Raw genomic sequence first — 14,682 nt, forward strand, 5'->3', positions numbered from 1 at the left:
CCGCACCGGGTCGTGGGCGGCGCCTGCGCAGAGCGGCGGCGGCGCGGGCGGAAGCGGCCGCGGGCACGGGCAGGGCCGCGGCGGGCGGTGCTGCGTCCGGTCCGGTCCCGCGACCCTCGGCGCGGCCATGGCGGAGCCCCCGCGGCCGCAGCGGAAGCTGTCCCGGGTCGGGGAGAGCCTGTACCGTGTGCTGGGGCTGCAGAAGGGCAGCTCCCCCGAGGAGATCAAGAAGGCCTATCGGTACGGGGGGGTTCCGGCGGGGTCCGCGGGGTCGCCCTGGGAGCCCAGGCGTGCAGGTCTGTCCCGCGAACGCGGCCGGGATCTCGTCCGGATGGTCCTGGTCCCATCCCGGCGGTCGGGGTCGGTTCTGGGAAACAAGGCTGTAACCCCGTGCTGGGGGTCCTGGTTCCATCCCGGGGGTCTGGGTCTGTCCCGGGAAGTGAGGCTGTGACCCCATGCCGGGGGTCCCCCCGCTGCACCCCACAGGAAGCTGGCTCTCAAGTACCATCCAGACAAGAACCCCGATGACCCAGCGGCAGCCGAGCGGTTCAAGGAGATCAACAGCGCCCACGCCACGCTGAGCGACGCGGACAAGCGCCGCCTGTATGACCAGTACGGCTCCCTTGGCCTCTACGTGGCTGAGCAGTTCGGCGATGATGCTGTCCGGCACTACTTCCTCATGTCCAAGTGGTGGTTCCAGGTGAGCGTGGCATCATCTGGCATCCGTGGGGCTGGCGGCTCGGGTGAGCTTAGTGGGTTGCTGTCCCGGCAGGCTGGTGGTTTGAGTGGGCTCACGGGACTGCTGTGATGGGCCAGGGACTTGAGTGAGGTCACAGTGCGTCTGTCCCTGATGCAGGCACTGGTGCTGTGCTGCGGTGCCCTCACCTGCTGCTGCTGCTGCTGCTGCTGTTTCTTCTGCTGTGGGACATGCTGCCCACCCAAGGAGGACGAGTCCTACAAGTATGTGGACCCCAAGGACCTGGAGGCACAGATGCGTGCAGAGGACAGCGGTAAGTCCGGCTGGAGCCCAGCAGCTGGGAGCACCTGTGTTTGCTTTGCGGGGGCTCTGGGGTCTCCCCATGTTCTATCTCATGTTGGGGACAGAGCTCTGGCTCAGGGCTTGGGTTGGTTTTAGACTCAACTCTTACTTCCAGCCAGCTCTCGGTGTTCCCTGTATGGGCCAGGGCTGGTGACAGTGACAGAGGGAGCCACTGCATGGGCTGTGGCTACACCTTCTCCTTCCCTCTGGGCAAGGGCCCCCTGAACAGGCCTGAACCTTAGAAACCCTTGGGCCTGTGCTCTTTGGGGCACAGAACAGGGGAAGAGGGGCTGTGGTCCAGGCCAGCTCTGTTCCCTGGCACTAGCCATACTCATGTCAGTGGGACTGGGTGACTCCTGCAGGTTTCTTTGGGGTTGGGGCACTCTCACGCAGCTCTGCGCTGGCCAGGGGTGTGGGAGCTTTGGGCTGTGGGAGCCCTCGTGGGGGTATTGTAAGATTCCTGCTCACTGGCACCACAGCATGGACTGAGCCACTGATCTGCTGCTCTTCCTTTCCAGATCCTCAGATCCCTGTTGTAGCACAGCCCCCACCTGCCTGCACTGAGCCGCTGCCTGCCAGCACCAGGAATGATGCCTGAGGCTGACCCCATTCCGCCGACTCCCTCAGGACTCGGGGCAGGGATTCTCCTTTGGGACTGTCACTTTCTGGGACCATGGTCCCACCCCCTGGACTGGCTCTTCAGTCTCAGGAGGGGTAGAATCTCAGGTTAATTTGGCCAGCATCAATGCACAGGCTCCTGGGGCCCCACTCGAGCTCCAGGGCAATGCCCCTGCATCCCAGCACTAGTGGTGGCAGTGGCCTGGAGCCCGTGCTGCTGTGACCCCCTTTAGTGCCTTGCCTGTGCCCACATCAGGCACCGAGCACCAGGCACGAACAGAGGCTCCAGGCCGAGCTCCATAGCTCACGCAGGGGAGCTGAGCGCGTCCAAGACCATTAGCACTGTAACCTCTGGGGCTGGGCTGAGCCCGCTGCCCCCCTCATGCAACCCTCCCGATGGGTGCTGGGTGCCAAATGCTGCTGTGGGGTTGGGGTGCTTCTATCTGTACCCCTTTCCTCTGCCCTCTGGGTTTGTCTGGGGTTTTGTGGGCACCATTAAAGGCTGACGGGAGGGCAGTGTGTGTCTGCCTGGGTTCTGTCCAGGGCTGCCAGAACGCTGTGCAGCAGGATGTGCCGCTGCCTGGTGGTGTCCATGCTCTGGGCTGTGCCCATGGATCCTGCAGCGTGGTGGAATGAGTGGGGTGTGGTGTAGACAGGTCCTGTCCCAAGTGGAGTGAATGTCACTTGTCTCCTGTCACCCACCTGGTCCCACTCTCTGTCCCCTGCTGCTGGCTCCCACAGGCGCTGCTCGTCCCACTCCTTGCTGTTGCAGGCCCCCTGCTCCTGTCCTGCTCTCTGGGGAGCCATGGCCCTGCGGAGGGCTAGGACGACTGGCAGGGATGGGACCAAGGGGGACGCAGTGAGCCCCTTGCCCTTTCTTCCCATTTCTGGTCTCTGCCTCTGCCTGCAGCTGCATGGGCTGTGCCTCACTCCCTAAATATAGATAGAGTGCCAGGGTGAGTGAGGATGAGGGCATCCTGGCATCAGCCCCTCCACCCTGCTGTTCAAGGGGGCTGGCACTGGGCTGGGGGCGTGGGATCTGGGGGGCCCCAAGAGGCAGCCCTGCTGCCTGCAGAGGGGGGCACATACTCCTCAACACGACTGCCAGCCCTGCAGCCCCTGCACCAGCCAGCCCAGGTCCCCCGGAACCTCGGCCGCTCCTCCCTGGACAGGGGATCAGCGGGTCCCGAAACTCAGTCGATCCCAGGGAATTAGCCGGTACCGGGACTAGCGGGTCCCGAGGGGTGGGCAGGAACGGTGACTCAGTGTCACCCGACGCCGCCGACAGCTGCAGCCCCGGTGGGGCGGGGGCGGCTAAAATTAGCGTCGGGGGCCGGGGCCGGGGCCGAAACAAAGCAGGCACCGGGCGGCCGGAGCGAAGCCGCGGGACAGAGCCGGGTCGGGCCGGGCCGGGCCGGGCCGGGACCGCGGCCATGAACTTCGCGGTAGGGCTGAAACCGCTTCTGGCGGAGGCGCGGAGCATGGAGAGCCTGGAGAAGCAGCTCATCTGCCCCATCTGCCTGGAGATGTTCTCCAAGCCCGTGGTCATCCTGCCCTGCCAGCACAACCTCTGCCGCAAGTGCGCCAACGACGTCTTCCAGGTGGGACCCGCCGGTGCGGCGGGGGGAGGCACCGGGACCTCCGTCCATAGCACCCCAGGCCGGCGGGTGGTGGCCCCGTTATCCCGGGATCCCCGGCCAGCGAGGCGGAGGGGCGGGCGGCACCAGGAACACCGAGATCCTCTTCACAGGGGGGGCTAGTCTGGCTGGGATTCCCGGCTCCGGGACCAGCCGCTGGAACCCCCGGCTGGGCTGCGCTTGGGGCCGCTCCCGGCTGGCGGGGACGGCGGGCGGGAGGCGGGGGCCGTGTGTGTGTCCTTGTTTGTGCTCACACCTGTGTCCATGCTCTTGCCCGTCTCCATCTCTGTCTCCTTGCCCGTGTCCGTGCCCGGGGGCTGTGGGGCGCTGATCCGTGGGGGTCTCGCTCCCGGGGTGGGAGCTGCCCGGGCGTGCCGGGGGTGCGGGGTGCTGCCGCCGTGACCCCTCGCTTACCCCCCCAGGCCTCCAACCCGCTGTGGCAGTCGCGGGGCTCCAGCGCGGTGCCGTCGGGCGGGCGGTTCCGGTGCCCGTCATGCCGGCACGAGGTAGTGCTGGACCGGCACGGGGTGTACGGATTGCAGCGGAACCTGCTCGTGGAGAACATAATCGACATCTACAAGCAGGAGTCGGCCCGGTCCGGAGGCGCGGGGACCCCACGGGGGGGGGCGAGACCTGCGGGTGACAGTGAACCCACCGAGAGGGCTGCGGGTGGGATCCCAACAGGAACTGGGGAGTCACGGGGCCCATACAGGGCCAGGGAATATCCCTGGGGCTGGGGGTGTCTCCGGGGCCAGAGGTATTTCTGGTGCCAGGAGTGTCCCTGGGGTTCAAGCGTCCCCGGGGGCCAGAGGTGTCCCTAGGGCTGGGCAGGTCCTGAAGCTGGTGCTGTCCCTGAAGCTGGGGTGTCTCTGGGGGCCAGGATGTCTCTGGGGCTGGGAGTGTCCCTGGGACTGGGGATGTCTATCTGACATCCCCAACCCCCATGCAGACCCCTTCACGCCAAGGCTGAGCAGCACCTCATGTGTGAGGAGCACGAGGATGAGCGGATCAACATCTACTGCCTGCGCTGTGAGGTGCCCACCTGTTCCCTCTGCAAGGTGTTTGGGGCGCACAAGGACTGTGAGGTGGCTCCGCTGCCGGCCGTCTACCAGCGCCAGAAGGTAGGGGGCCCCCCGGGTCTTGGGGGGGCCAAGGGTACCCGCACAGCCACCCTCACGCCCATCCCCTCTGCTCCCAGAGCGAGCTCAGTGATGGCATCGCCATGCTGGTGGCGGGGAACGACCGAATCCAGGCCATCATCACACAGATGGAGGAGATCTGCCACACTATCGAGGTTGGGACCGGGGGGTCCGGCCCTGTGGCTGTGCCAGTGGACAGATATGGTGGGGCTGGGAGGGTCCAGCCCTGGGGCTGTGCTGGGGGGTGCACAGTGTAGCCCCTGACTCCTGTCTGGCAGGAGAACGGTCGGCGGCAGAAGCAGCATGTGGGGCTGCGGTTTGATGCGTTGTACGGGATCCTGGAGGAGCGGAAGAAGGAGCTGCTGCAGAGCATCGCAGCCGAGCAGGAGGCCAAGCTGCAGCGTGTCCGTGGGCTCATCCGCCAGTATGGAGACCACCTGGAGGCCTCCTCCAAACTGGTGGAGTCAGCCATCCATGCCATGGAGGAGCCCCAGATGGCCGTGTACCTGCAGGTCCTGCCAGGGCAACAGGGAGAGGAGGGCACAGGAGGCTGGGACTGCCCTGGGGCTGTGTGGTAGTGCAATGGTTCCCTGAGGGGCATGGGGCTGCCTCACAGGTTGATACAGGGAGGCTATGCTCACCCAAAAGGATCTATGGATGCCCTGGGATGTGCAGGGGTGGACCTGTGGGGGGGTGATGTCTAGGAGACACTGATCCCCCCTCACTTTTCTCCACAGCACTCCAAGGAACTCCTGAAAAAGTGAGTCAGGAGTATGGGGGGGAAAAGAGCTGTGGCTGGTGGCTCTCTGGGTGCTGGACCCTGCAGCTCCCAGGGTGTCCCTGCCCTGCAGGATCACAGACATGTCCAAGGCATCAATGAGCAGCCGCCCTGAGCCCGGCTACGAGAACATGGACCATTTCTCCATCAACGTGGACTATGTGGCTGAGATGCTGAGGACCATCGAGTTCCAGACAGGTGCCTGCACTGGGGAAATTGCTGCCGTCCCAAGGGGGCACTGGGACTGCCTGGGGTGCCCAGCCCTCAGACAAGCAGAGTCCCCCCCACCACACAACCTGTGTGGGGCTCCCACACAGGATTGGGCATGTGACCTCCACCTGTAGCACCACCCAGGGACCCTGGAGGGGCAGTCCTGCTCCAGGCTCTCCCTGGTTCCCACACTGGGCTGGTCACATTCCTCCTGGGAGCATCCTGGAGTGTCCTGCTTGCTCACCTCCCTCCTGGCATGTCCTGGTGTATCCCCACACTGCAGGAGGGAGGGAGGGAAGGTCCCACCTGAGCTGTTCCCTGCCCACAGAGCCACTGGGCGAGGATGAGGGTGATGGACCTGGGGACGGCAGTGAGGCCGCAACGGATGAGGACCGGCTGGACAGCCTGGAGGTGCCCGAAGCTGCTGAAGGTGAGTGCATGCTGTGACTGCCCAGTGCTATGTCATGCCCAGTGCTGTGTCCAGTGCCATGCCTGCTTGGCTGTGCCATGGCCCACATGCAGCAGCATGGGTCCCTCAGGGTGCCGGGGTATCCCTGTCTCTATCTTGTTCTCTCTTTCCCTCTGCAGATGTGGGGCCGAGGCAGAAGCCAGCGAGTTCTCCCCATGGTGAGACCCTCATGGGCTGTGAGATAGGCACAGCCATGGGGTGCCATGGGGCAGAGGAGACACCTCCTGGGAAGGGGGATGAGGATGTGGATGGGATGGTCACGCCGCAGGCTCCCCCTGGGCCATCCCTGTCTCCCTGCTGCAGGGAGTGGGAAGGGGGTCCCAGGGTCACAGGGCTGAGGGTACTTTTCTGCACAGGTCAGCACTGAAGTGGAGCTGTGGGATAATGCTGGCAACCCCTCAGCTGTGGCTGTCCCTGTCACGCCCGGCTATGGCTGTCTCTGCCACCCCTGCCCCGGCTATGGCCATCCCTGGCACCCCTTTCTCATGGCCGTCCCTGGCGCTCTCAGGCAAGCTCCATCCCTGCTGCTGGAATTCCCCAGATGGGCGCTGCCCCTCTCCAACATTAAAAGTGTGTGAGGACACGTTCTCGCGTGTGGTGTGTGGTGGGTGGAGGCGGGGGTTGCCCCAGAGCAGCTCTGCACCGGCCCCACAGGGTCTAGCCCAGCGCGGCCCCTGCCCCATCACCCCAGCAGTGCCCCCAGCACCTCAGGCAAGGGGCTGAGACTCCAGAGCCCCAGTGCGACTCGGGAGCCCTGTGAGTGGGACTCTGCCCCCCGCCCACAGCCCCTGCTCGGGGGCGAGGGTCCTCAGGCGGCGCCCAGCCCCGCCACCCCCGTCTGGGTGCCCGCAGCAGCACCGTCCCCCGGGTGCTCCGAGCAAACACTGTCGGGATGAGCTGGCTGAGTACACACCTGGCCGCATCAGCGCTGGGCCGGGGCCCGCGGCACCCGAGCCCGGGAGGCTCCCCCGGGAGGGCCGCGGCAGCGGTGGCTGCGTCAGCCGCCCCGTCCCGTCGCCATGGTGGCGATGATGCGCACGGCCAGGGCTCCTCGGGCTGGACGGGTCCCCTGTGGCCGGGCTCCACTGGGGGGTCCCCGCTGCCATCCCAGGGGACAGCAAGGGCTGGGCCCTGTGGACCCCCCGGCAGCCGGCAGACCCGGACACTTGCAGCACGTCCAGGTGATGCCTTTTCCTGGTCTTAAAATCAAGAGTCATACACGGTTAGAAGGGGAAAAGGGATTTTACCTTGGTGTTATTTTAAGGATCCTTAGGTGCACACGTCCAGGTCATATGCACTGAAATGCACCCCGCTGAATGCCCACCCCAAAAGATTGGGTATAACACTATAGGTGTTACTAATTAGCAGATCTGTCAAAGATTCCCCAATGAGAGGCTGGAGTGAGCCCCCCTCCCCAAGGAGCCTTCTCCTGGATGGTTCTATCTTAGTTTACAGAATATGTTCTGGAGAGGACCTTGGGCTCTGGGGCACACTGATCCCCAGCTACGAAGCTTCTAAAATGTTTAGTCTCTGAGCTTGACAAACAAGTCCAAGAACGTAGGCAAAAAGCACTAGGAATACAGAAGTTGTAAAAGGGTATAACAGGCGTATAAAAGAAAAGGCAAAAAATCTTCATGGCATCACAGGGGCCACGGCGCTGGCTCGGGGCCGGCGTGCAGGGTCCCGTGGGACGGGAGACAGGCGGGACAGCTTTGCTCTCTTGCGTCCCCGGGCTGCCCCTCCAGGCTGCCAGCAGACCAACCCCAGGGCCCAGCCCAGCTGCTCCCCGCCACCATCTGCTCCTTCACACCCCAGGAACGTGCCTGGGAGGGCTTGGGTGATACCTGGGGAGCAAGAGGGGCTGTGGCTTCTCCATGCCTGCACCAGATATTCAGGGATGCAGTATTTGCCTTTCCCCACCCCTCAGGGATGTTCCCTTGTCCCCATCACCCTCCAGAGGTGACTGAGAGGGACTCACAAGCACTCAGCAGCCCCTCAGCTGGGTGCCATGGATGCCACTCCAGTGCTTGAGATGCCTCAGGAGAGCCCCACCTTAGTTCTCATCTGTTTTGGGCAATTTTCTTCCTTGTACTTTGTGTCCAGATGCTCATGACCTGTCACTGCCCTCCCAAACCAGCTCTGGGCAGCACCCTGGAATTTGCTGATGTCTCTGCTTGTCCAGTTAAATTGTACCCCCAGCTGAGATTTCAGGAAAAGATGATCTGTGCACTGAGCATGGATTCTAACACACAGCCTGCTCCAGTTCCTGTCCAAGGGTGTCTCCAAGAACCATCATTATTTCTCCAGTTCCTGTCCAAGGGTGTCTCCAAGAACCATCATTATTTCTCTTTATTCTTCTCCATAACTGTGCTTCCAAAGGCCTTTTTCTCCATAAGGGACATCATGTTAACATTCCTAAGGATTGTCTTTTCACTTTCCCTTTTTCACTTCACACAAAGGCAGGTGGGTTGTCCACCTTCTGTCATCACTTACCCAACTATATGTCCCATTCGTGGCATTTTGTCCATTTTATTGGGTTTGTATCGGATTTTTGTGGTAAGGTTTTGGTAGTGGGGAGATTACAGGGGCAGCCTCTGTGAGAAGCTGACAGAAGCTTTCCCCATGTCCAAGAGAGCCAAAGCCAGATGGCTCCAGGATGGACCTGCCACTGGCCAAGGCAGAGTCCACCAGTGATGGCAGTAACACCTCAGGGATAATGTATTTAAGGAGGAAAAAAAGTTCTTGTGTAGAGGTAATTGCAGCCATAGAGGAGGGAGGGTGTGTGAGCCCTGAGGCCTCTCAGGGCAGTGCAGAAGGAAGTGCTCCAAGTGCTGGAGCAGGGATTCCCCTGCAGCCCAGGGGTGCCCAGGGGTAGCAGAGACGCACCCACAGCCTGTGGAGATCCACATGGCAGCAGAGACCCACCTGCAGGCCCTGGAGGGGCCCACGCCAGAGCAGGTGGATGCCCAAAGGAGTCTGTGACCCCGTGGAAAGCCCATGATGGAGCAGGGTCCTGGCAGGGACCTTTGGACCTGTGGAGAGAGGAGCCCATGCTGGAGAAGGTTTGTTGGCAGGACCTGTGACCCTGTGGGGGACCCAGGCTGGAGCAGTCTGCTCCTGAGGGACTGTCCCCATGGAAGGGACACACAGAGGAGCAGTTTGTGAAGAGCCACAGCCCATGGGAAGGACTCACACTGGAGAAGTCCGCAGAGGGCTGTCCCTCCCACACTGGAGCAGGGCAAGGGCTCCTCTCCCTAAGAAGGAAGCAGCAGCAGAAACTATGTGGTGAACTGACTGTAACCCCCATTCCTGTCTCATTGCACCACTGGAGGGAAAGAGGTGGAGAATTGGGAATAAAGTTAAGCCTGGGAAGGAGGGAGGGGTGAGGGGAAGGTGTTTTTAGGATTTTTTTTACTTCTTGTTACCCTACTCTGATTTGATTGGTAATAAATTAACCTAATTTTTCCAAATCAAGTCTGCTTTGTCCATGACAGTAATTGGTGAGCTTTCTCTGTCCTTATCCTGAGCCATGAGCTTTTCTTATATTTTCTCTTCCCTGCCCAAGTGAGGGGGGAGTGATGGAGCAGCTTTGGTGGGCACCTGGTGTCCGTCCATGGTCAATCCATCACACATATAATGCCAATTACCTTCCTCTTGGCTTATGTCAAACCCCATGGAAAATCCTCCCAGGGTTTTGGGGACTTAAGGAGCAATGTGTCCATTTAAGTGAACCATTCATGTGCCAGCATCAATGTAGGGTGGGGTTATTGAGCTACAAGAACTGTTTTCCTAGTCCAAGTACTTTCTCCTTTTTCTGGGGGAGTTGTGAAATTCAAGGCCCTTATCCATCATGGGGCCAAAATCAGACTGAAATCTAAGATTAAAATTCCCCAATCCAAAGGGTCCTTCACTGATCATGACACTAGGAAATCCAGCAGTTTTACTGCTGCAGTTTGAATTCTCCCAGTTGATTGGACAAGCTATAAAGTATCAACATATTATATAATGGAACACCATAAAGTAACAACATGTTGTGTAAGCACTTCACTTGCAAAATTAATTTACATAAACAGATTAAAAAATTAAAGAACATAATTCTGTGTTGTCAGTCAGCTGGAACTTCAGGTTTCCAGTTTGGTGTGAATTCCATATATCTTGTCCAGACTCAGGGACCCTTTTCACACGTGATGGATCCAAGAGTCAGTTCCTGTCCTTTTCACTATAGTGTATATTATTAACACTGTTGGGAGAGTACCTTTCCACCTTTCTTGTGGAGCCTCATCCTTTCATGTTCAAACATCCACCACTTCTCCAGATGGAAAAGACTGTCCAGGGGTACCCAAGGGAGGGGTTGGGCCTCTGATCCAAAAACCTGTGAATGAGGATAAAGGCTGTGAAAGAGAAATTAAATATTGCTTTGGCTCTGCTTGTCCCCTTGCACACATCTGATCTCCATGTGTGGTTACAAGGTTATGCAGGAATGCCTTCCAGTGTGGTATTTCCAGAGTGCTCATTCCTGCTTTGACTTGGGGAATGACACAAATTCCTGTAAGAGTCAAAGATGATGCTCCACTCGAGCCTCTTGCTGTAACTTGGATATTTGCCTCTATTGTCTGATTCATCCTTTCTGTCTTCCGACTGGACTGTGGGATCCTTAAGGTGCATAATTCCCAAATAATCTGTGAAAATTTGGACATATCCTGCACCATTTCTGCTGTAAAGTAGAAATAAATAAATATCTGAAGAAATTCTTTCTGGGACCCCCAATCTGGGTATTATTTTTTTTAACAAACCCTAATCACTTCTCTACTCTGGTTGGTGCAACAGGGGAAAGCCCTGGTGTCACAGAAAACTGGGAAATAAACTCTCCAACCAATTTGCTGGGTTAGAAAGGTAACATTACTTTATTAGGAGTGCTGGATGCATGGGAAATCCTCCTCAAAGCATGCATGCCCAGTAACCTAACAGACAAGGTTATATTCCTGAAACTAATACATATTCATCACATTTCCTGAATACAAGCATATATGCTAATAATTTCTGAGGACTTGTTTTGGTATGGTTCCAGATCTTCTGATGAATCTTTTCTCCTTGAGAGTATTTTAAATATGTGATCGGGTCATAATGTACTTTTCTTATCATTCTTTGTTCTGACACACAACCCTTGTTCTGAAAACTAAGACATTGGCTAGTACATATTAATCACTAATGTAAGTAAATAAGGAAGCATTAGCTGGCACAAGACTTACTAGTCACAGACAACTGCCTTTCCTGACAGTCCTGGGTGTGGGCCGTCTGATTTGATGTGCATTGTTCTTTAAACAGGTTTGGGACTTTTTAGTGACGCTTTTTATTATAGCAGTTACTTTTACACTCCGAACTTGAGGCTTTGGTGCTTCTGCCATAGATTCTATTCCCCAGTGAGTTCCCTTATGTTGTTCCTCTGCCATCTTCCTCATAAGGCGCTGGGGAACGCTTGCTGGATGTAATCTGCCATCCTTCAGGACTATTTTCAGGATCTAACAAACTTGCCACTTTCTCATCTTCAGCCTGGTAATTGGCAGCCTCCTTGTCCAAATGCCAGTATTTATTGGGTAAGACCAACAGGATGTCCCCACCCGCAGCCTTCTCAACCGCTTTGTCAGCCAGGCCATATCCAGTATTCTCTGGGGTTTCTCTGAACTGATGAGATTTACAATGCATTATTGCCATCTTTTGAGGCCACTGCATGCCCTCTAACAACCTCTGTATTATCTGTCCATGTTTCCTGGGGGATCTCTTAGAGGTTCACAGCCCTCTCTCTTTCCACATGGCTCTGTGGGCATGGACCACTCCAAAAGCAAATTTTGAGTCAGTCTGTAGAGTTACAGTCTTATCCTGTGGAGCTCCAGCGCTCTGGCAGTGCAATCAGCTCTGCTTTCTGAGCCGATGTTTTGGGGCTCAGAGCTTTGGCTTCTATCACCTCATGCTGAGTTAGCACTGCATTCCCGGCTTTTCAGATTCCATCCTTCACAAAGCTGCTCCCATCCATGGAGAGTTTGCCATCAGCTTCTTCCAGAGGAGTGTCCTGTAGATCTTCTGGAGTGGAGTACTCCTGTTCAATGGCGGATTCTGCATTCCAAGCCCATCCTGAAGTTCTAGTGGCCCATACTAGTGGGGTGACTGCATTGTCCACTTCCTCCGATATTTCTGCTTCAGGTTCAGGATTCTGTAACAGATGGACTTGGGTCTCCAAAGCCTTTTCTTTAGGAATATGAACTGTTTGGTAACACCAGCCAACCAGAAATGTGGTTGATGAATACCAATAGATGTTTGCATTGATTACATCTGGGTGATTCTGTAAAATCCATTTGCCAGTGTTTCTCAGGGGATATTTCTTGCTTTGTGCTTCCTCCCTGTATTTTATTTCCTATTTTTGGATTATTAACACAGCAAATGATAAATTTCTAGCTACTCTTTCTGCAAAACTTTGCATCTTGCATCCAAGGAATTTTTCTAAAAGCAGTGATGCATCTGCTCCTGTGTGTGTCTCTTGATGCCACCTTTTAAGATGGATTTCCACTATCTCCAAGAGCTGCTTTCCAGGTGTTTCCCACCACCCTTCTTTATTTTTAGTACAGTTTAGCTGTTCCACTCATTGTTCCTCTCCTTTGGTATAATTTGTTGGAGATGATTCCACACAGGTTTGTGGAATCAAAGCTCTTTCACAGCTTGGTTTCCTCGATGCAGCTTCTTCCACTGCTGGATCTGCTCTTCGATATCCCTTTACAATATTTGGATTCTTTTTCTGGGGGCTTTGCAATGTATTATTGTGGTGTTCTTTGGTTGAAGAATTGCTTTCAGAATCTTTGGAATTTCAGTTACATTTTTTTTCTGAACTCGCTTGTGAAACTCCTTGCTCTTCCCAAACTGCTCCCTGAGCATGGATTATGCCAAAGGCATGTTTTGAGTCAGTATAAATATTGACTTCCTTTCCTCAGCTCAATTCCAGGGCACAAGTGAGAGCTCCAATTTGGTCTTCTGGGACGAGCTGTTCGTGAGCAATGGGTTGTTGTCACTGCCTTCGTGGTAGTGACCACAGTGTGCCCAGACTTCCGATCTCCATTTACCACGTCACTGCTTCTGTCAGTAAAGACCTGCACAGCTGGCATAGCAAATCCTTCCCCAGCAATGGCAAAGGACACTCTGGCATGCAGAGAAAGTAATGGGGTCATTTTGTGTTCCCAGTTGTGAATTCCACGGGTTGTGAAATGGTCTGAGGGATTACCTGCTCCTGAGGAATTTCCTCCCTGGTTTTGCTTAAAGGTCCTTCAGTGTAACTACAGAATGAACTACTCCATTATCCACTAGAAAATCCATTGTTTCATTCCCCAGCTTAACTGGAATCAAAGGGTTGGCCAGGAAAACAGGTGATGCCTCTGGTCCTCTTCAGCCCAGCCCAATTTCTGCGTCTTCTGATTATCCCTTCTGTCCATTTGTAAGTAGGGGATGCTCCTTTTCCCAGTGCCCTTCCTGTCTGCAACGGGCACTCTGATATTTTGGAGGGGTGTTAATCCCCACCCTCACCCCCAGCCTCATTCCTGAAATCCATCTTGCCCTCTGCCTCTTGCCTGCCCCGACAGTGGATTCAGTAATTTCTCTTGGCTCTTCTCCTTCTCTTCTACCTCTTCCCCTATCCTTACAGGCATCACTTGGGAAATAACCATCCCCTCCACCTCTCCTCTGTTTTGGAGTTTCTTTCTGAAAGCAGGTGCCAACTGCCCAACAAAAAGCCTGTTAAACAGCATCCTGCTTCCTTCCCTTGCTGGATCTGAATCCATCCATTTGGGAGCCACTTCACACAATCCTTCATAAAAAGCTTTGCTCCCTCTTCCCATCATACAACTTGTCAAGGTGTTTCAGTTTCTTCACTGCCTCTTAGAATCCCAACAAAATAATTTTCTGATACAATTTTTGTGAATCTCACCAGCAGTCTGATTGAGATCCCACTCTGAGTCATTCTTAGGATGAAATTTGTGAGGATTTGGGATGCCATGAACCTTTTGATCTAATCCTATTTTCCTAACTCCTTCTTCTCAAGCCTTTTCTAAACTGCCCTCCATTCCTCGTGGGGAAACAAATATTCCAGGACAATCTGGATGACCTCCCACTTTGGATTATGAATTGACATCATGGTTTTAATCACACTACACATTCTGTTAGGATTTCTGTGATATGATCCTGCTTGCTGCTTCTGATTCAGCAAGTCTGAATTGTGACGGGCACATGCACATCCACTGCCTCTCCTTCAGGTCCATCTGCTGCCCTAAATGTGCTCGTAATACCGACTTACCTTTCTCCCTGCTCCTACTGGAAACGGGGGATGCATCAAAACCACCATTTCATCGCCGGATATACTGTCCACCTCCAGCTCTGATCCTTGTGTCGGAGGAGCTGCCAATAACTGGACTTTGGGTTTTTGTCTCTTTTATCTTCTTCTTCCATACGACAAGTATCTTTCCCCTTACCTTCTTTTCTTCATTTCCCCAAGAATATATTCCATTTTGATACTTTTGAACCTACTAAACCACATTTTATTCCTTAGTTTACTAATTATTTCTTAAAGTGAAAACCAAATCTACATCAGGGACTTCATCCCGTTCATTATGCTTCCTACAAGGTAACATCAACTGTAAAATTGCATTATATTGTAAAGACCTGTTGTTTTCTGGCCTTTTTTCACCATCATCTAATTCAGAATGAGGTAACCATCGATTACAGTACCTTTTCAACTTATCATAGGGTCACCGTAA

The 14,682-nt window shown here is 55.5% G+C and overlaps 2 protein-coding genes across 2 annotated transcripts; both read left to right on the forward strand.

Annotated features, from left to right (window-relative positions):
- The first annotated feature begins 45 nt into the window (after positions 1 to 45).
- On the forward strand, positions 46 to 2,173 carry DNAJC5G (DnaJ heat shock protein family (Hsp40) member C5 gamma). Its single transcript, XM_048298578.1, has 4 exons — positions 46 to 240; positions 487 to 700; positions 857 to 1,010; positions 1,558 to 2,173. Exons 1-4 carry the CDS (start codon positions 128 to 130, stop codon positions 1,635 to 1,637), a joined length of 561 nt encoding a protein of 186 aa, XP_048154535.1. The 5' UTR covers positions 46 to 127; the 3' UTR covers positions 1,638 to 2,173.
- A 537-nt stretch (positions 2,174 to 2,710) lies between these two features.
- TRIM54 (tripartite motif containing 54) lies at positions 2,711 to 6,473 on the forward strand. The gene is made up of 10 exons (XM_048298579.1): positions 2,711 to 3,258; positions 3,717 to 3,889; positions 4,244 to 4,415; positions 4,493 to 4,588; positions 4,712 to 4,945; positions 5,171 to 5,193; positions 5,285 to 5,409; positions 5,750 to 5,851; positions 6,010 to 6,048; positions 6,247 to 6,473. The coding sequence occupies exons 1-10, from the start codon at positions 3,091 to 3,093 to the stop codon at positions 6,255 to 6,257; spliced, it is 1,143 nt and encodes a 380-aa protein (XP_048154536.1). The 5' UTR covers positions 2,711 to 3,090; the 3' UTR covers positions 6,258 to 6,473.
- The last annotated feature ends 8,209 nt before the right edge of the window (positions 6,474 to 14,682 follow it).

The sequence above is a fragment of the Corvus hawaiiensis genome, chromosome 3, assembly GCF_020740725.1.
Source record: "Corvus hawaiiensis isolate bCorHaw1 chromosome 3, bCorHaw1.pri.cur, whole genome shotgun sequence".
In the NCBI taxonomy this organism is placed as follows: domain Eukaryota; kingdom Metazoa; phylum Chordata; class Aves; order Passeriformes; family Corvidae; genus Corvus; species Corvus hawaiiensis.